This window comes from Argentina silus (genome assembly GCF_951799395.1).
Source record: "Argentina silus genome assembly, chromosome: 1".
NCBI lineage: Eukaryota > Metazoa > Chordata > Actinopteri > Argentiniformes > Argentinidae > Argentina > Argentina silus.
The window spans coordinates 4,019,923-4,039,843 of record NC_139655.1 but is presented as its reverse complement, the minus strand read 5'-3'; the positions used below and the strand labels follow the sequence as shown (position 1 = coordinate 4,039,843).

At 46.6% G+C, this 19,921-nt stretch overlaps 3 protein-coding genes across 3 annotated transcripts in view; 1 reads left to right on the top strand and 2 right to left on the bottom strand.

Moving 5' to 3' along the window:
* The window catches only part of slc12a7b (solute carrier family 12 member 7b), a 128,507-nt gene that overhangs the window by 56,706 nt on the left and 51,880 nt on the right, over positions 1–19,921 (bottom strand). The gene's annotated exons all lie outside the window — the stretch shown is intronic.
* aoc1 (amine oxidase copper containing 1) lies at positions 50–3,840 on the bottom strand (the record flags this gene model as incomplete). The annotated part of the gene is made up of 4 exons (XM_083678378.1): positions 50–607; positions 1,035–1,167; positions 1,454–1,742; positions 2,298–3,840. The coding sequence occupies 4 exons, from the start codon at positions 3,838–3,840 to the stop codon at positions 338–340; spliced, it is 2,235 nt and encodes a 744-aa protein (XP_083534504.1). The 3' UTR covers positions 50–337.
* Positions 9,491–19,921, top strand: part of sspo (SCO-spondin) — a gene marked incomplete at both ends in the record, with an annotated part of 53,866 nt that continues 43,435 nt past the window's right edge. Inside the window, 19 exons of the mRNA XM_083682226.1 lie at positions 9,491–9,543; positions 9,709–9,918; positions 10,233–10,315; positions 10,490–10,660; positions 11,190–11,413; positions 11,740–11,842; positions 12,099–12,257; positions 12,364–12,449; positions 13,542–13,667; positions 14,112–14,268; positions 14,721–14,961; positions 15,353–15,494; positions 15,571–15,697; positions 15,941–16,113; positions 16,299–16,517; positions 16,835–17,000; positions 17,173–17,419; positions 19,133–19,328; positions 19,761–19,855. Of these exons, the coding sequence (XP_083538352.1) occupies positions 9,491–9,543; positions 9,709–9,918; positions 10,233–10,315; positions 10,490–10,660; positions 11,190–11,413; positions 11,740–11,842; positions 12,099–12,257; positions 12,364–12,449; positions 13,542–13,667; positions 14,112–14,268; positions 14,721–14,961; positions 15,353–15,494; positions 15,571–15,697; positions 15,941–16,113; positions 16,299–16,517; positions 16,835–17,000; positions 17,173–17,419; positions 19,133–19,328; positions 19,761–19,855 (2,978 nt within the window). The remainder of the gene's footprint in view (positions 9,544–9,708; positions 9,919–10,232; positions 10,316–10,489; positions 10,661–11,189; positions 11,414–11,739; positions 11,843–12,098; positions 12,258–12,363; positions 12,450–13,541; positions 13,668–14,111; positions 14,269–14,720; positions 14,962–15,352; positions 15,495–15,570; positions 15,698–15,940; positions 16,114–16,298; positions 16,518–16,834; positions 17,001–17,172; positions 17,420–19,132; positions 19,329–19,760; positions 19,856–19,921) is intronic.

Genomic DNA, 19,921 nt, shown 5'->3' with positions numbered 1-19,921 from the left:
ATCAACATGTTTTTTTATTGAAAAGGAAAGAATGGAAAGTGGTTTCAATCTATTTGAATACTTTTTTTGGTATACAATTTGTATTAAAATAAAAACATCAAGTAAGAAAAATACCAAGCATCATTATGGTCTCACAGCTTAATGACATCGCAACATCTTAGACCCATCAATGCATCAACATAATGGCATTCACGTTTTTAATGAGATTCATGGACTTTAACTTACAAATATCAGAGTCCAGTTAAGTTTCAGTGCTCAGTTTGCACACATGAATTTGGCATCACAGAACACCACATTGAGACTGTCCTGTCTCTCATATACATCTCTCCTATGTCCTTCAGACTCCACCGTAGGTACCATTGTAGAAGAAAGGTTTGTCTGTCACACAATGACCTACGACCTCAGGGGTCCACCTCTGGACCTTGGGCTCTCCGTCTTTGCCCTGCCGGACGATGACAGTACTACGGGATGCCAGGGAGGGGTCCTCATCGAAGAAGTTGAAGGGGCGCAGGAAGAAGCCCACAGCGTTACCCGGTGTGGCGGTGTTGGGGATGTCCTCCGAGTGAGGCACGTGCAGGAAGCCCACCGTTACCCAGGCAACCAGGTCCTGCACAGGTGACATTACAGAGTAAGAATGAGAGCACAGAGAGTGACAGTTTAACGACAACATTAAGTCGTTTAGCATAACATTTTGGTTGCATAGTAGGCTACAAAACTCTGTGGGTGACATCATGAAGTGGATTTCTAGATTTTATTTGTTTTGAAGTTTAAACTGTACACTACACGACAACAGCCATATAATGGCATAAGCAGGTTAGCTCTTATGCCTGATAAAAACAGTAGGCCTACATTACGTTCCGTCATTGCCTCAAGTAACTGACTAACTTGTGAGAAATAAAAACATCCATGGAAAGAACTGAGAAATAGACTTTCGATTGAAATTACATTCACCCAGTTTGCTAGGTCTATTTAGGTATTTGTTATGATGAGGCTGAAGATGAGTTGTGTTAGTGAAGGCAATGTGCAGGGTCTACCTGGTTGCTTATGTTTTCATTGTTGCGGATGTAATCCTCGAAGGACACCACAGGATCCCAGGGCTCGTTCTGAGTGTAGATGCTGCTGCTAGTGGTCTCGCTGTCCTTGTGACGGGTTACCGCCAATGGATATCTGTAGAGAGTAGTAGGAATATGCTATCAGTCCTCCCAATTCAGATTATGTTTTGCTTATTAAATAGACTCAGAGAAGTACCAACTGTGTTGTCCAATTATTCACAAGTAGTCAATTATCTGTGCTGCTCTCATACACTAGCAGTACACTAGTATTGTATTATTAATTTTCCAAGGGTAACACACGACGTTGCTCTTATACCTGTGTTATTGTGCTGTATTTACTCAGTAATAACAACAAGTTGTTTACACATTACGTAGTAATTGTTATCTAATTGCCCTATTACCTGGACCAGCTGATGCCATTCTCCTCCTTCCAGCCGCGGGGCAGCACGCTTTGGGCATGGGAGTTGAACTGGATGCGGTAGCCCTTCTCATGGCCCCACTTGTTGTGCTGCTTTGGGTTGTAGAAGTTAACGTAGCGGGGGAACTTCTTCCCAAAGCGGAACGCAGCGCTGCGTTCCGTCTTGTGTTGCGTCTTGACGAGTTTTGATTGGACAACATTGTGGCTTGGGCTCCATGGGTTCGTGAAGTTCACGTATTTCAGGTCCAGGGACTCAAAGCTGTTCTCCCGACCTGAGGCAAGGAGACACCATGATAATGTCAAGCAGGTTTGAGGGTGAGGATTTCAATTCACTTCCTGAATTGACTGAGTTAAAAGGGAATTGACCTCAAACCTGATTCATTCAGTCGTTACGCAGACTAGTCATCAGTCATTACACAGACTACTCAGGTTTATGGGTGTTTTGGTGTTTTATAGCTCATGGTGCTGCAATGAAAGAGCTTCTATGTAACTTGTAAATGATTTACTGAAATAGATTAACAAAAACGTCAGCTTCTTGTGTTTGGCTCACACATCATGTAGGAGCAAAGTCGAAAGACAAACACATTTTTATCTTCTAGAAGTGGATCAGTTCAACCAAAACAACACTCCTAAATATCAATCTTGGATAATGTCTTTAGTGCTTTTTCCAAAGTATACTATACTATACCGTACTTTACCATGTATTAGGTATTGACATGGTGAAATATTTATAGAATTAGTAATAAAAAGAAAAATCATGGCATGTACAGTAATCTCTACCTGATTGAAATAACCATAATACCAGAGGATTGAAAATTACAACTCACCTGCAATGTCCAGATCCACTTTATAGTGTATCAGATGTGTATGCAGATTACCCAGTACGTAGTTATAAACCTTGCTGCCGTAGTGCTGCCCATTAGGTGTGAAGAAGGTGGCGTGAATGTACCCTGTGGCACTGACCCTCGACTCCATCACCCCGTTCTGGTAAAACACAAAGTCCCATATATAGTCATAGTTATAGACAGTGGAGGTGGTGCGGACCACCAGGACGTGGTTCTCCAGGCCACCGTAGAAATTGTAGCCCCCGTGGAAGTTGCCATTGTAGTGCCTTCTGAGGGGCATCGCTGTAGTCATCTCAAACACACACAGGGCGTTCCTGTAGTGTACAGGCTTGTCTGTGTCGTAGTAATGGTACAGGTCAAGGAAGGTGGCGATCTCTGGGCAGTCAATGCCAGGGGCTAGCTCGTAGTCGGAGGTGCCCATAGCCCAGCCTGCGTCGATGTACTTGGTCTGCATGGCAGCAGGGGTGTCTCCAGAGTAGAAGGCAATGGCTTCCTGGAGGCCGATCTCATAGGCGATCCTCTCGCCATTGAAACGCAGGTCGAATATTTGGAGCCCTGCGGAGGAGCGTATGCGGTAGGCGAAGGACCAGCCAGCGTATTCTATGAAGTTTCCGTCAATGTGGTAACGGGGCCCCTGGGGCTCTACCAGTTTGGGCCCGTGGATGTCTGTGCGCGTGTTGCCATGGCCGCGAGGGATGTAGGTGGAGTACAGGTCCTGGTCGTCATGGTCAGGCAGCTTGGCCTTCTCCAGGGTTCCCAGCTCATATCTCTCCGCCAGCTCCTCCACGCTGTCAAAGTACTGGCTGTTGTACCACACCTTCTCTACCACCCAGCGCTCGGGGTCCAGGTCTCTGTGGTTGACCAGCACCTCGAACCCCACGGGGTGGATGAAGTAGCCCTCCACAAACTTCTGCAGCATGATCCAGGACCTCCTCTCTCCAGAGCCCAGCCCACGGGGGGCGATGTCTGAGAAGGTCAGGCAGCGGTCCGTGCAGTTGGTGAAGGAGAAGCCATCCGTGGTCTCCAGCAGGAGCTTGTGGACCTTGGAGGTAATCTTCTGTAATATGGTGATGATGTGTCCATATTCCACTGAAGTGATAGGCCTTGACTCAAAACTGATAGGCCGCTCTCCCTTAAAGGTCTTCATCTTGTAAGAAGTGGGGAATGGTAGAGGACTGACAATGTACTCAGTGATGTTGGGTTTGGGTTGGTCCCCAAACTGGACCACCACACGGGCCTGCCGCTGGGGCTTGGCCTGGCCTCTGTCAAGGGCCCTCAGGGCCTCGTGTTTACGGGGGAGGTGGAGCTCCATCAGGAGAATGCTGTTCTTCTTCAGGTCCTTACCCCGGGCAGAGGTCAGGCCCAGCTCCTGGCGGCCCAGCAGGTAGTCTCTGACAGTACGCATTTCGCGGGGGGTGAGGTCAGCGAACATGGAGGCCCCATGGTGAGCCCACTCTCGTCCTCTAGTGGCCGAACTGTATACGCCCAGAGAGGCCAGGAGCAGCAGACAGCACAGCCTGCTCATGTCTACAGAGGGACAACAACGAGAGAATACAGCAAGGAGTAAGTTGAAAAGGTACTCTTATACAGTAGTTACCACCCACCCTCTGCTCCTATTGGATATGGCTTTGACTCAGAGGAAACCAACACTAACAAACACAACACAACCAACAATCAAATAGACATTTAGATTAAGCCTCCACTAATGTTATTGCATGTTTCCCTCAGTTCTTCCTCTGCTTCCTCTGCTGTAAAAAAACAAGTTCCAAAGAAACATTCCCCCCATCCCCATCATTCTCCCCACAGCTGGTAAATCCCCCACCCTCTTCCCCCCAATTCACTCTCTTTTCTGCCCCCCCCCCCCAGGATAGTATGGATCAACTTCTGCTGTAAGACATTCATGTTATTTTCTATGAGAAACAAAGAAACAACCTCACCTAGGGTATGGTATGCACTTCAAACGCTGAAGTGTCCTCCTGCTTCCAGCTCTTAGGGACACAATGTTGCTTTGTCCAGCACAGCCACAGCAGTTGTATCCTGCTCTCTCCAGACCATATGAAGGAAAGTGGTGTATGAAAACAGGTAACAATGTGCTGCTGCTTATATTTACCCTCCTACTTTGCAGGGAGGGAACGTGATTGGTCAACAACAGGTCATAAAAATGGTGAAATCTCAGGCGTGCGGTATACTGTAGATGATTAATCCTACTAGTGTGAATAGGACCTTCCAGACAAAAGAAGCAACATAATAATTGTTAGTCCATTAGCGTGCCATGATGATAGTTGACGTAATGAGTAAATTATAGAAACATGCAACATTATTTATTGAAGACATCAAAACTATGAAGGAACACATTATGTAGAATTATGAAGGAATTATGTAGAAAACAAACAACAAACCAGAATATGTTTTATATTTTACATTCTTCAAAGCCTTTTGCTTTGATGACAGCTTTGCACACTCTTGGCAAGTTTGTGTCCAAACTTTTGACTGGTACTGTTTATTAGGCAGCATCCAGGAACAACACAATATTCCGTGCTCTGGGTCCAGTGGAATGGTCTGAAGTAAGACCTACATTTTCCACCAGCTTTGGTAGTGTTTTATCCCTATCTATCACCCAGTCTGAAGGAGTGCTAGTCATTAGCATCTTGGTTCTTACTGTGGTGTGTTCTTGTAGCTAGCTACAATTTAACTTAACTGTGCCATTGAGAATCCTACGACTCTCCCGGGAAGTTGGGTTGTTTCTACTTGAATACTATGGTTTTAGTTTGACATTCAAAAAGAAGAATATCGTTGAATTTGGTATGACGATTTTCACCTTGTGTGTACTGGCTCCTCTTTGAGTTAGCAGGCTAACACAAGAAGGTCATGTTAGGTTAGTATAGAATAGTTTGAACCCTTGCTAATTACCTTGCTAATTCCTTAAGACATAGGCTTATAACTTGCCTCCCTTGTGTTGGCTATGGCTAGCTCTTGTTTCGCACAGCCCACATTAACGTCCTTGAGCTCTACATTGTTTCTAGCCCTCAAGCAGGATGACCTACTGGAACCTCACGTCCTGGTCAGAATGGACAATATATCCACAGGGGCCTACGTCAGTCATCAAGGAGGAACACACTCTATCCAACTCCTATCTGTGGCACGGAGATTGTTGACGTGCAGTAGCAAACATTTGTTCTCCCTCAGGGCCATGTGCAAGGCAGATTAAACACAGGAGCTGTCGCGGGGAGGTCCCCTTCAAGGGGAGTGGCGACCACACCCACAAGTCCAAGAGATTTGGTGACATTACGGCGTAGCAACCGTAGACCTGTTCGCAACGCAGGAAAACAAGCAACGTCCGTTGGTCTTCGCGATCACAGATCAACACACTCTGCTAGACAATGGACGCACTGGCCCACCAGTGGCCAAGCGCCTTCCCTCCCGTTCCCCCATGAGAGCGAGCGGTCTGTCCCTGCTCCTGATTAGCCCCGAGCTCAGCTTCTCTGGAACGCCACGTTCAGAGACCCTCCAGGGGCCTTTTTTTACATCCTGAAATGGAGGCCCTTTGAGGTGTGGTGTTTGAGTGCCCTTTCAGAGCCTTCTCTCTCCGGTCCTCTCCTTCTTACACAACCTGCCCGGTAAGGGCAAAGCCTTCTCCTACAGGTGAAAGTCTACCTGGCTGCCATCTCACGTAGGTCATGCTGGTTTGGGTGGGATGACCTCTGGGGCACACCCCCTCGTCGGCCATTTTATGAAGGGGGCGTTTCTCTGTCTCGCTCCAGCCAACTGGGCTCCTCCACATACCTTTCAAAGGTTTTACCCTCTGTGGCACAAACTGTTCTAAGTGCTGGTTTGGAGACTGTGTGATGTACACGGGGTCCCATAGTGAGGCATGTTGCAGGGTCCCAAACCGAGTCAACTGAACTAGAGGTAACGAATTTAACCCAGGTTCTCTGAAGGAGATGAGGAATACCCCACACCTCGTTGCCCCTCTTGCGCTGAGCTTGTGAAGGCTGGTTTGCTGCTTAAAATGGAAGCACTTTCAGTAGCCTTTATTGGGCAGGCAGTAGACGGGGCTTGCAAGCATCACCAGCCTGTACCAGGCATGATTGAATAGGGGTCTTCAGCGAATAGGTAAACACAGTGCATGTCTCATAGTGAGGCGTTTCCCTCATCTCCTTCAGAGAACCTAGGTTAAATTCGTAACCTCTAGTTGTATGGTTCTTGTCACAATCACTCACCATCACATCATGGAGATATGATTCTGAAAGTAACTGTAATATTACAGTATATGACCACAGTATATTACTCTGTTACTCATAAAGTAATATATTACTGTGAGGCATTACTTTTGTAACTCTTTACCCCCAACACTGCTATTATTCGATAGAGACTTGGCATACTACTTATATAGTACATGACAACACTATCTCATTATTATAATGGTGATTTTATGCAATGAGTACATTGTTTTCAGACATTGTGTATTTGCTGGTCTATTCAAACATTTAAAAAATATCATCTACTGTTGTTTGGCTTTCCAGATGACATCAATATGACTTTCTCATTCTACAATTGAGGCAAAAATAGCACAATGACTTGCAGCAATGGTAAGCCCTCTCTGCTAGTTTTGTATTAATCAATGCATTGTTTAACTCAATCAATTCAATCCGTTCACATGAAATCCTGGAAGATTATAGGTTTCTATTAATGTGTCACAGTGTGCAATAAACTATATGAAGTAACCAAGTCCTTTATGATGTTGCTATCATTTGAGGTGAATAATAAAAGTTCAAATAAGTTACTTATAAAAATGCTAAATAAAAAATAAATAAAAAAATGCAACTATAAGGTGTTGTGTATATAATTAATGAAAATCATAGTGGGCCACAAAGTAACTCATTATGGCAGTATGTCATCATTGTACCTTTATCTCTTTGTTTTACAAACAATGACCTTTCTGAGGGACATCCATAGAGTTATATTCCTAGAGATGGCACACGCCATCTTTCCCGTTCATTGAATTTGTGGCAGCATGAGGGGCACCATGTTGTCAACTAGGGTGGACTTCCTATGACCTGGGAAGGCATCCTTTGTCTTGTTCTTCAACAGGTTAATCTATAGATTGTAAAGGGCATTCAGGTACATGACGCCATCTACTGGAGCCAATAAATGACTGAGACACATAGGAACTGTTGATACTATGTGAGCGAACGCTCCTGCACAGTCTGTGGCAGTGAGTCACCAACACTAAGGCTGTGTTCCAAAATGCGTTCTTGCACTCTATCTAGAGTGTATACCATACTTGGTAGAACGCATAAACACAGCCTGAATTTACTCCCACTCAAGCACAGAAGATGGGGAAAGTTGACTCCATGGCGCTTCCCATATAATCACAGTTAATTTAGGGGAGTGTGGCCTGTAGGGATATAACTCTATGGGGACATCTGATTGGGTCTGTGATCATGGCTTTGTGCCTTCCTTCCAAGTAATGACATGTCTATGAATTATTATTATTATTATTATTATTATTATTTTTATTTTTTTTTACAATTGTTTAAATATGTATGTGTGGGTTTCCAAGGTCGGCCTTGATTTCTCTCTTTTTTTTCTGCTGAAATGTTTGTTGAAAATGTGTCAAAAGATGTATAGTATGTATTTTGTAATGTCTGCAGGTGATTTTGCAAACTCGGGAGATGGAACCTCAAGCCCATGGTTTAAGTTGGCATTTAAATGTTTATCTTTGAAATATTAATTGAGGTAATATTGTCATTTTGTTTGAAGCAATTGCTGTTCTTGAGCCTCTAGTTCTAAAATGGAATGTTGTTTTTGATAGTGTTATAATAAATAATCTACAATGAGTTCATGTAGTTTGCTAAAATCAGGGTCATTGATCTGTTGGTTTTCAAAATAAAACTTCTTAACTTCCAACTACTACCATTTGCTTGTTGATCATTTATTCATATGGACTTTTTAAAATAAAGCTCCCGTAAGAGCTCCCAATCTGCACCTCTGCAATCCAAGGACTGGGGTAGTTGTAGAGGTTAACATTCAAATACAAACTGAATGCTAGAAAATGTGCCCATAATAACATACAAAGATTTATCGGAAAGATGAATCACTGGCCATTTCCTGGCAGTAGTGCTTTCTGTTGACAGAAAGGGGTCTTTTGAGTATACGACTGGGAATCACACTCCCTTTCATTAGTTTACATAAGTGATTAAAGGACACAGCTGTTGGTTTTTGGCTCACTCTCTATATGGAGGACTGAGTCATTCCTGGAAGAGATCACCATGTTAGTGACTCAATTCTCTGTGGAAGCCTGTGAGAGGGATGTCTTGAGACCCAAAATGGCTCCCCTGCTGAAGATGGGCTACAGTACAGGCTAGGTGTGGTGGCAGCTGTGTTTGAGTCTCCTTACACCGGGGTCAAAGGATCAGGCCAGTGATATTGGTCAGGCTGAAAGCCCCCTGGCCTGTGGCTATTGACATACTTTATTAAATAAACGCCCCGGCCATCCTTCCCAAAACGCCCCTCTTTATAGGATTAGTCCCAGCACAAACACCTTGCTTTCCTCGGACCAGGTCTCCACTTGTATACTCCCCTGTCCCCCTTATCCTCACCCCTGAATTCATTGGACAAGGCAGGGCTACCCAATGTCACTAGCACAGGTCTGGCGCCCAATGGCCACCCTCCCAGCTGTGTCTTCTGACCTCTCGTCCAATGGCGTTAGCCCCAGATGGTACCGTACACCCCGGGAATCCCCCACCATTTAAAACCCTGTGACGGGGGCAGCGCCCGCGCCATAAAGCAACAGATCACCAAACTGAGGACTCTAAGGACCTGACAGAGAAAGCAAAAGGAGGAGAAAGAGTTGATTCAAGAGGAAGACACTGTAAGGGATATATTGCATAAAGCGCAATTAAGTCCTGAATTATCAAGGTCTCCTTAAAACCACTCCAAACTCAGGTAACGAGTTCCTGTCTAAACCCTCTTGATAGCACTGTATTACAATTGGAAAACATGTACTGTAGTATACAATGAAATTAATAGATATTGACTTTTCTGGCCCAAATGAATAGAAAATACATTACATTTGTACTTTGTTTTTGTACTCTTGTTTGCGTGATTAGATATGTTTTCCTTCTGCAGGTGGTCTATTCAGATTAATTATAGCATTGATCAAAGAGAGCACAATGAAGGCACTGCTGGTTTCTCTGCTGGGACTACGTCTGGTGATGGGAATGGGGTAAGAACATTATCTCATGTTGTGGTGCACCAAAATTACTTAAGTGTTTTATTTTTTCTAATCACATTTCCATATTATTCTCTCTCTGTTCTCACACTTTTCTTTACTCCCTTTATCTTCTGTATTTGTTTTCACTCCATTTTATCTGATTTGACCTCACTCCAGGCACTGGTGTGAACACAAGGTGGAAGAAAGAGTGGAGCGGATAATATCCCCCCGCTTGCAGCAGGAGGTGGACTGTTCCGAGGTGTACCAATACAACACGCAGGGCTGGAGGCTGGATGTGGACAGGATGCGCCACATGCATGGGGGGGATGATGGCATTGCATTGTACTACAAACAACAGGGTCCCAAAGCATCCTGCTACGTATACAAGTGAGAAGATGACCAATCATACCACTGTTCAAAATGATTATTATTGACACAATAAATCAGAGTGAAGGGTGAAGTTGCCCCTAGAGTCTAGTCTTGGGTCAGTTTGAGTTTTTTTCATCTAGTGAAATATTGTGTCCAATGTTCTAACATCACGCATGAGTAAAGTATATGTGTGTGTGTGTGTGTGTGTGTGTGCGTGTGCGTGCGTGTGTGTGTGTGTGTGTGTGTGTGTGTGTGTGTGTGTGTGTGTGTGTGTGTGTGACGTGTAATGCGTGATGTGATGTGATATCTTTCCCCAATGTGTTTGTCTCTAGACCCCCACAGATGGAGACCCAGAGGGTGAATAAGACGGTGCGGGGGTGCTGTGAAGGCTGGGGAGGTCCACGCTGCTCCCAGGGTAAGGATAGAAAGGACTTATTGGCATATTTCCAGCCCCTTGCTGTTGATGACATGTACTGTGTATCTCTCCTAATGAATGTCGCAATCACTAGACTTTTGTTAGCAAGTGTGAGTAGGAGGTAGACATCAAAGCACATTGGTTAACATAACACTATGGTTTTTTCCCTCTCAGGGGTGGGTGTGAGGGGCCAGTGTTACTCAACGTGGCGCTGTGATGAGTTCCCGGGGGCCCACAACTCCTCTCTGATGCCAATGGAGCAGTGCTGTGGCAGCCTGTGGGGACTGAGCTGGAGGAACGCCTCCGACCAGACCTGCCTTTCCTGCAGCTATACCCTGCTACCTGGTCAGTAGCGCTTAGCAGTGCCACCCTGCCTGACACTCACACTGTGACAGAGAATACTCTGATACTCTGTGAGTCTAGAGCAACATGGAACAATGAGCCCAACAATGAGACCAGAGAAGGATGTAGATGCTGTGTGTGAAAACAAGAAAGTAGTGTGACAGAGTTGAAACAGAGAGTAGCTGTAAGTCTGGATCATAATCCAGAGGGTGAGAGCGATCAAGACCAAGAGTTTGGCTCAAAATCTGTGCATAAAAAAAAAAAAAAGAAAAAAAAAAAGAAATCTGATAAGTAAATAAGAACTTGGGTTCCTCAGAAGTGAGGCACTGTGAGAAGTAAATAAGGCCCAGTTAGATTCGTTTTGGCATTCCACACCGGCACACACACACACACACACACACACACTCTCAAACACACACTTAAACACACACTTAAACACGCAAATGGCATGACAACAATAGTCATAGAAGTCATAGAGATACAGATCTGAAGCACAGCAACAACACAAACCGCTCTATCTGTCTTCCCCCAGACTCCCAGTTGTCCCCTCTGATACGTGGGGGTTTTCTGGGGAGTGCAAGGAACCCCCAAGGCTCGGCCACCTGTCTGACCTGGGGTGGGGCACACTACCGCACCTTTGACAGGAAGCACTTCCACTTCCAGGGCAGCTGTACCTATGTCCTTGGCTCGTCCACTGACGGCACCTGGGCCGTCTACATCAGCACTGTGTGTGACGGCAGGGGAGACTGCAGCAAGGTAGGGCTGCCTGAAATCTCCTAGCTTCACGCTGTCACTCATCATATCTCCACTGCCAAACTGAAACAGATGTGTGGTGAATGTTCTTGCACAATATGGCTGCTAAGTGTACCGCCGGCCACGCTGAAGAGTACTTGAAAGCCGTAGAAATGCTGACTATCTTGGGTTTGTGTGTGTGTGTGTGTGTGTGTGTGTGTGTGTGTGTGTGTGTGTGTGCGTGCGTGTGCGTGTGCGTGTGCGTGTGCGTGTGCGTGTGCGTGTGCGTGCGTGCGTGCGTGCGCGTGCGCGCGTGTGTGCGTGTGTGTGTGTGTCCGTCCTTCCCACAGGCTCTGAGGATGATGCTGGGACTAGACCTGGTCTCTGTTCACCTCAGGAACCTAACGCTCAACGGGTTGTCAGTGCCCCATGGAGAACCTCTATTCCAAAATGGTACTGTACTGCCTTCCAAACCCTAACCCTAACCCTAACCCTAACCCTAACCCTAACTGTGAGCCAGAGGGGGGTAAACATGTCAATGCTCCCTCCTCTTCCTTTTCTCATCCATTCAATGACACTGAAATTGTTGCCAAGCTCATAAGTAAAGCAATCATAGAAATAGCTAATGTACATCTGTGTGTATGTATATATATACAGTATGCTGATGTCTCTACCTCCCTTCCCTCTCCCTCACCTTGTCTCTGTATAGGGGTGAGTGTCCACTGGCTGGGGGACTTTGTGTTTGTGGAGAGTGGTCTGGGAGTCAGGGTGAAGTTTGACATGGGCAATACCGTCTACCTGACGGTCACCGCAGAGCATCTTAACACAACCAGGGGGCTCTGTGGGGTCTACAACAACAACGCAGATGGTGAGGGAATGAGAATGTCCAAACTCCTTATTGTCCAAACTAGCCTCCTGTCCAGTCTGTCGCCTATGAGAGAGTCACTGCTCTTCTTTCTCCCACATCTTTCCAGATGACTTCACCATCATGAGTGGAGGCGTATCCCAGTACGCCGCCAGTTTTGCAAACTCGTGGCGAGTGCCTGACCAGCAGACTGAGGTAGAGCCTACGACACTTATTATTGTGGATGCCTTATTATTCCTTTTTTAAATGCATCTCAAACTGAGTTTGCAGACCTCTGGTTTCCCTGCTCTTGCAGGAGTGTACTGTAAGGGTTACATTTCTTATTCAATGATACTAGATGTGGAAGGAAATATGGTTATGTATCTGCAGGCATTAGGATAAGTGGGGTCTGCTAGTCTGTCACGTGAGAACTTTCTGCTACAGGCATTAACTGACAAAGCCATGTCCAACGACTTGGCTGCGCTGTTGTTCTCTTTGATTGACATGCACAGGCTACTATAGACCTTTCCCCCTATTATTGTTAATCACTCCCCATCTCCAGGGCAGCCACATATGCAGTAACTTACCCTCACCGTTCCTACAGATGGTTGACAAGGATAGGGTGAGACGGCAAATCCTTCTGATCCCGGTACTTCGCAGAAAATCCCGGAACTTGAGTCAAGATAGTACTGCTACCATTATGTCATAATGGCTGTTAGCGTGTTAGGTCATGTTACCTTAACATCAACCAGCGGATGTTAGCTGGCTAGTAATGCATCATTACCTGGAATCATAATGGCTGCTCGCATGTTAGGTCATGTTTTCTGCACCTGTGGTGGCAGTTGGCCGGCAGTGTACATTTCATTCAAATATATTCTTGGCGACGCTCAAAACAACATAGCAGGCTGATGACGATTAGCGTCAGGTTTAAGAGAACGGTGAGGATAGGTTTGAGGTGTTTTTGGTGGGTGTCAACGGGGGTCATATGAGGTGTCAACGGTTGTCGTACCAACGGTTGTCGTACCAACGCAGTCGCGAAGATCCCGTATCATCTCTTCAACTGTTAATGAGCCGTTTGGGAGCCGTTCGGTGCATGCTGGGAAATAAGTCTGTCCATCATTCATCATCATGGTCCTCTGTGGCTCCGTTGGTAGAGCATGGCGCTAACAACGCTTAGGTTGTGGGTTCGAATCCCGCTGGGACCATATATACTGAAAAATGTATGCACTCACTGCAATGTAAGTCGCTTTGGATAAAAGTGTCAGCTAAATGGCATATATTATATATATGTATATTCATCTTCTTCAGGGCTGCAGCGACGCGGCAGAGCTGGGCCACAGCTGTGACGTCACAGGAGACAGTGACCTACGCAGGGAGGCGGAGTCAGTGTGCCAACGGCTACTGCAGAGCCCCTTTACACAGTGTCACCGCAGGGTGAGAACCAAACCTCCACCTCAGGAGTGTTCACCACTAGACCGCTTTTTTAATGCTTTCTGTTTCCTAGAACAAACATCATACCAGAGAACATTACACCCTTCCAAGGAAATGGATCTGTTATCTGGCACGCACCAATCAGACAGCCTTGAGACAACCCCCACACCCCCACCCTACCCCCCCCCCCCCCCCAACCAAACACACATACCAGCACATTCACACACCAGTATACATGCACGCACGCACACACGCACACACACACACGCACGCACGCACGCACAGGGAGAAACCGATTCTTCATCACTAAAACATAGGATACAGAATTCTCCTCCGGTTTCCATTTTTCATATCCCTGACAGCAATTTAGATCAATAACTGATGCCAAACAAAATAGTCCTCATGTTTTCCCTGTTCAGTAACTCTGATGCGTGTGTGCCTGTTCAGGTGGATCCAGCGGCCTACTTAGACACCTGTCTGTACCTGTTCTGTAGCCTGGGGTCCAGAGACAGAGAGGGGGCCACCTGCGACACTCTGGCCAGCTACGCCCGGGAGTGTGCCCAACAACATGTCATCCTCAGCTGGAGGAGCACAGGGCTGTGTGGTAAGACCCTCTGGAGCTTCTTCATCTCATATCCTCCACCTCCATTCTCATCCACATGCACTGTTCTATGGTGTGCCTTGGATCGTGAGCTTTCATAAACAGTGCCCTAAAGTAGGCGCCCCGCTGGTGGAACGAGCTTCCCACTGCTGTCATGACTGCAGAGTCACTACCTATCTTCCGCCGTAGATTGAAGACCCATCTCTTCAGGCTACATCTTAACGGTCCCTCCTAAAGACCTCTTCATCCCCACTGCCCCCCTGTACAAGTTTCTCTTGTATAATAATAATGAAATAAAAAAAGTAATTCTTCCTTCTTCTAGCATCGTGACTGCTAATGGCCCCTGGCCCGAGCATTGATTACTTTTTCTTATGATGACTGATGGATAGATGATTCACTTACTTAAACAAATGTATTTGTTTCTCTGTCTCTGTCTCTTCCACCATCTCTCTCAGGGCGCGTGTGTCACAGGGAACAGGTGTTTTCCGACTGTGTGTCGTCCTGCCCCCCCAGCTGTTCCTCCCCCCAGCCCCCTGCGTCGGGCCAGTGCAGGGAGGAGTGTGTGGGGGGGTGTGAGTGCCCCCCTGGCCTCTACCTCCACCAGGGGGCCTGTCTGAGGAAGGACGACTGCCCATGCTTCCACAGCAGACGCACCTATAGGTCTGGAGACACCATCCAGCAGAGGTGCAACACCTGGTGAGTAGTACAGGTAGATGGGGGGGGTGGGGGGGGGCTTCAGAGTGGCTTCTCCTTTTGTTTGTCAAATACTGTTTACTTGAGCTGGAATCTGTAGCATAAGACTTCATTGTGCTTTGCTCTCCCTGTACTCCTCTCTCCTCTCCTCTCCTCACCCCCACTAACCCCCCTGTACAAGTTTCTTCTAGTTTCTTCCTTCTTCTAGCATTGTGACTGTCGATAGCCCCTGGTCCAAGCATTGATTACTTTATCTTATGATGACTGATGGATAGACGATTCACTTACTTAAACAAATGTATTTGTCGTAAGTCGCTTTGGATAAAGGCGTCTGCTAAATGTCATACATGTAAATGTTAATGTAAATGTCTCTATCTCTCTCCCCATCTCCCAGTGTGTGTACAGCAGGTCAGTGGCAGTGCTCAGGGGAGAGGTGCGCTGCCCAGTGTAGCCTGATGGGGGCGTTACAGGTCACCACCTTTGACAAGAAGAGGTATTCTCTGCAGGGCGGAGACTGCCGATTCATCGCCTTAGAGGTAAGATACACCTACATAGGCTTATGATTATACTGTATAATTATATCTTTACATGTCTGTGCGTGTGTGTGTGCAGGACTTTGTGGACAGGAAGCTTGTGGTTACCGTGCGAGGAGGGGAGTGTGTGTCTGGTGGTGGACAGGGCTGTCTCAGAGAGATGTCCATCACTGCTCACCGCACCACAGTCACCCTCACTGACACAGGTAGGTAGTCAGAACGAAATGAATGTGATGGGTCTTGGGCCAATGTTAGAGTTTACTATTCATTCATTCATTCATTCATTCATTCATCCATCTTTCATTCATTCGTCTAGTTTGTTTTGTGTTGTTTTGCATACAGGTGCAATATATAGAAACCATATATACTACAAAAATGTATGCACTCACTGCAATGTAAGTCGCTATGGATAAAAGGGTCAACTAAATGGCGTATATATATGTATATAGGTGCAGTTACTGTGAACGGCCAAAGGGAGGCGCTGCCTGTGGTGACTGGGGACATGGTGGTGAGGCGGGCGTCATCCTCCTTCCTGGTGGTCCAGGCGTTTGGTGCACAGCTGATGTGGCACCTTGACGGACCCCTGGCACTGATCACCCTCCAGCCTGGCTTCGCACACAAGGTGAACCCTGTTTTCGTTCCATTCTTTGCGCTATGTCCACCAGATGGTTATTGCGTTGACACTGCTGCCAAATGACAGTGTATAGTTGTGTGTTGTTATACGTAGTATTGTGTTGAAGTGTAGTGTATTGCGTTGTGCTGAAGTGGTCCAGCTGTGATTGACACAGATAGTTCATCACCTCGCAGGTCCGAGGGCTGTGTGGAACACTGACCTGGAATCAGCATGATGACTTCACCACTCCTGAGGGGGACGTAGAGAACAGTGTCTCCTCCTTCGCTGCCAAGTTCACTTCTGGGGACTGTCCCCTTCCAAGGGGTGCCCCGCCCGACCCCTGCAGCACGTACACTCAGAGGAGACACTACGCAGAGGTCGTCTGCGCCGTCATTCACAGCCCCGTGTTCCAGGTCAGTGTAGGTCAGGGGAGGCTGGTGGAGGTTGAAATCGGAGGATGTGTTTGATACCATTCCTCATTCCGTTCCATGCATTACAATGAGACCGTCCTCCGATTTCTATCTTCACCAGCCTCCCCCTGTGTAGGTTTGTGTGTTTGTGTGTGTGTGTGTGTGTGTGTGTGTGTGTGTGTACTTACTTGTAAATAGTATTTCATATCCTTTATACAACCACTTATAAATACATACAGTATATTATTTCATACCCTTATCTATGCATACATACACATAGTATAGACATGCTATTTATTACCTGTCCATCTGTCTTTCAGCCCTGCCATGATGTGGTGGAGAGGGAGCCCTATCTTCGTCTGTGTCTGACTGAGATGTGCAGCTGTGCCCCACAGAGGTCCTGTCAGTGTACCGTCCTCACCGCCTACGCACGCCACTGTGCCCAGGAGGGGGCGCTCATCAGCTGGCGCAACAACACCTTCTGCCGTAAGAGTTTATGCGAACGTAGGGGAATAGCCTGGGTGGGGGGTCTGAACCAGCAACCCTATGGTCACATAACATCGCAGTTCCATAAAAGTGGAGACCTTAGGCATTAGTATACATACATAACATCCCCCCCCCCTCCCCCCACCCCCACCCCCCCACCCTCCTCCCTCAGCGGTGCAGTGTTCGGGGGGTCAGGTGTACCAGGAATGCGGGCGTCCTTGCGGAGGCTCCTGTGCTGACCTCAGGCAGAGCTGGAACTGTGACCAGGACGCACGGAGCTGCGTGCCAGGGTGCCAGTGTCGCCCAGGCCTGGCACAGGATGACCAGGGACAGTGTGTGCCCGTCAGTATGTGCCCCTGTACGCAGGGAGAGAATATGTACCAGCCTGGCAGTACAGTCCAGAACAACTGCAACACATGGTATGTCTTCTCACAGATCCATCTGGGGCCAAACGAGTCAAGTCTAGGGATGAGTGACGTGGTCTTGAATGTGTGAATAGTGTTATATATTTCATATAATGATAATTTAAAATAAGAATGAATAATTAATAATGAATATAAAAAATAATAAAATAATAATATCATGTTATATTCAGTAGAACCCGCAGCCTGCACCCTTCTTCCTTTAAAGCCATAGATAATTGGTTAAATGGTTTAATTCGTTTGACCCTCCTCCTCTTGTAGGAGTGTACTAGGAGGCGTACGCTTGTGGTCCGAAGATAGGCTAATGTTTGACCTAGTAGTTGAGATCTTTACAATCTATCAGTGATAAAAAAAAAGAAAGAGATTTATTGCTTACTTTACGACCATCACGGCATCTTTCATCATGTGAAGGAGGGTGATCAGAGTAATGAAACCCAGACAAAAGGAGGGAATGACTCAGCAGAGGTCATCTATGGTGACTCCGGGGCATGAGGACACAGCAGCTGGAGTATGTAGGCCAGAGGCAGGAACACATTATAATACTAATAGTATCATTTTGGTCCACAATCTTTTTTTTTCTGTGTCAACTGTTGGTCATTTTCAACGTGGGTGTGAGGGCATTGTTATAGCCCAATGCACACTCTGTCCTGTAGGTCTTTCTGTTTCTCTCAGTGCCATCTCTGAAATAAGGATACATTATCGAGCATGGGTTCAGAGAGGAGTTGAGGACAATAAATCATTGAATAGCTAAACCATCCATCGTTATTTTCTCATTTTCCTCTTCTCGATATTGTGTGTAGCATGCTAATGGCGGACTGCTGCCCTTCTGCCTGTCTCCCTACCGATCCCAGTGGTCTAAGAGCTCTGATGAAGTCACTCTATGGCCTGCTCCCTCCTGCGTCAGGATAGGTTGATTTCATTGCATCTCTTTGCTACATGACAGCTTGAATGAATGGACTTAGGTCAAGCAGCTGTAGTCCTGCCTTACACACTGTACGAGTGTCCATGTGTGCATGGGTGCGGGTATGCTTGTGTTTGTGCAATCCATGACTAAACACACTGTCCAGGTCCAAGGCTCTGAGTACTGAAATACTGACATACTGTAAATGTAATCAACACTTTGATCCCAGTGTGGTAATATGGAGTTTGGATTTAATAATTACTGATGATGTTGAAACGTGATTAAGCACATGCACCTTGAACGGCTTGTTGCACAATATACTCTTCGCCTTTGGTGCAGAGGTCTTATCAGAGGAAAGATTGCCGCATTCATTCTTACTTTGAAATGAATGATATATAGCCATTGATTCTTGCAGAATATACTTATGAATGAATATAACTTCTAAACCTCTCACTCCCTTTCTTGCCCCCCCCTTCCCCCTTGCCCCCTTCTTCAGAATACCCTAACCCTAACCCTAACCCTAACCCTAAATTAACATAACTTCTAAACCTCTCACTCCCTTTCTTGCCCCCCCCTTCCCCCTTGCCCCCTTCTTCAGAATATACTAACCCTAACCCTAACCCTAACCCTAACCCTAACCCTAACCCTAAATTAACATAACTTCTAAACCTCTCACTCCCTTTCTTGCCCCCCCCTTCCCCCTTGCCCCCTTCTTCAGAATATACTAACCCTAACCCTAACCCTAAATTAACATAACTTCTAAACCTCTCACTCCCTTTCTTGCCCCCCCCTTCCCCCTCCCTCTGTAGCGTGTGTGAGCGCGGTGTGTGGAACTGTACACACGAGGTCTGTCCTGAGGTGACGGTGTGTCCAGGGTCGCTGGTCTACTCCCCCCGCTCCTGCCTGCTCACCTGCTCCAGCCTGGACACCCCAGGTCAGGGACCACCAGGACCCTGTGCTGAGCCCCTGTCAGGCTGTGTCTGCCCACAGGGGACTGTGTCACTGGTGGGTCCCCCACTTCTTGGATATCTGTCTGTACATCAGTGGAGGCTGGTGGATGGAGACATTGGGAAGGACAGGCTCATTGTAATGGATGGAACGGATTGTTCGATATGTGTTTGATGCCATTCCTCATTCCGTTCCATCCATCACAATGAGCCTGTCCTCCCCATTTCTCTATCCACCAGATTCCACTAATATCCATTCACCCTGTGTCCCATCTCAGCACTTGTATTCTTTTTTAATCTTATTTTCCATTAAGGTGTGACCATTAGTCCCCCCCCACAACAGTAGTACCACAGTACTAACAGTAGTACCACAGTACTAACAGTAGTACCACAGTACCCACAACTACTCTCTCAAAGTTTCTCCTAAGTGTTTCTCTCTGGCACAGTCAGTTTCTTCTTAACCAGGTGTTTCCCGTCTCTGCCACCCCAGGGAGACGGTTGCGTCCTCCCAGAGGACTGTCCATGCCACCACAACGGTCGCCTGTACCACAGTAACGACACTATCACTAAAGACTGCAACACGTGGTAAGCATCAGGGTAAACATATATATAACACATACTATATAATAAACGCATGGCAATGCGTACACA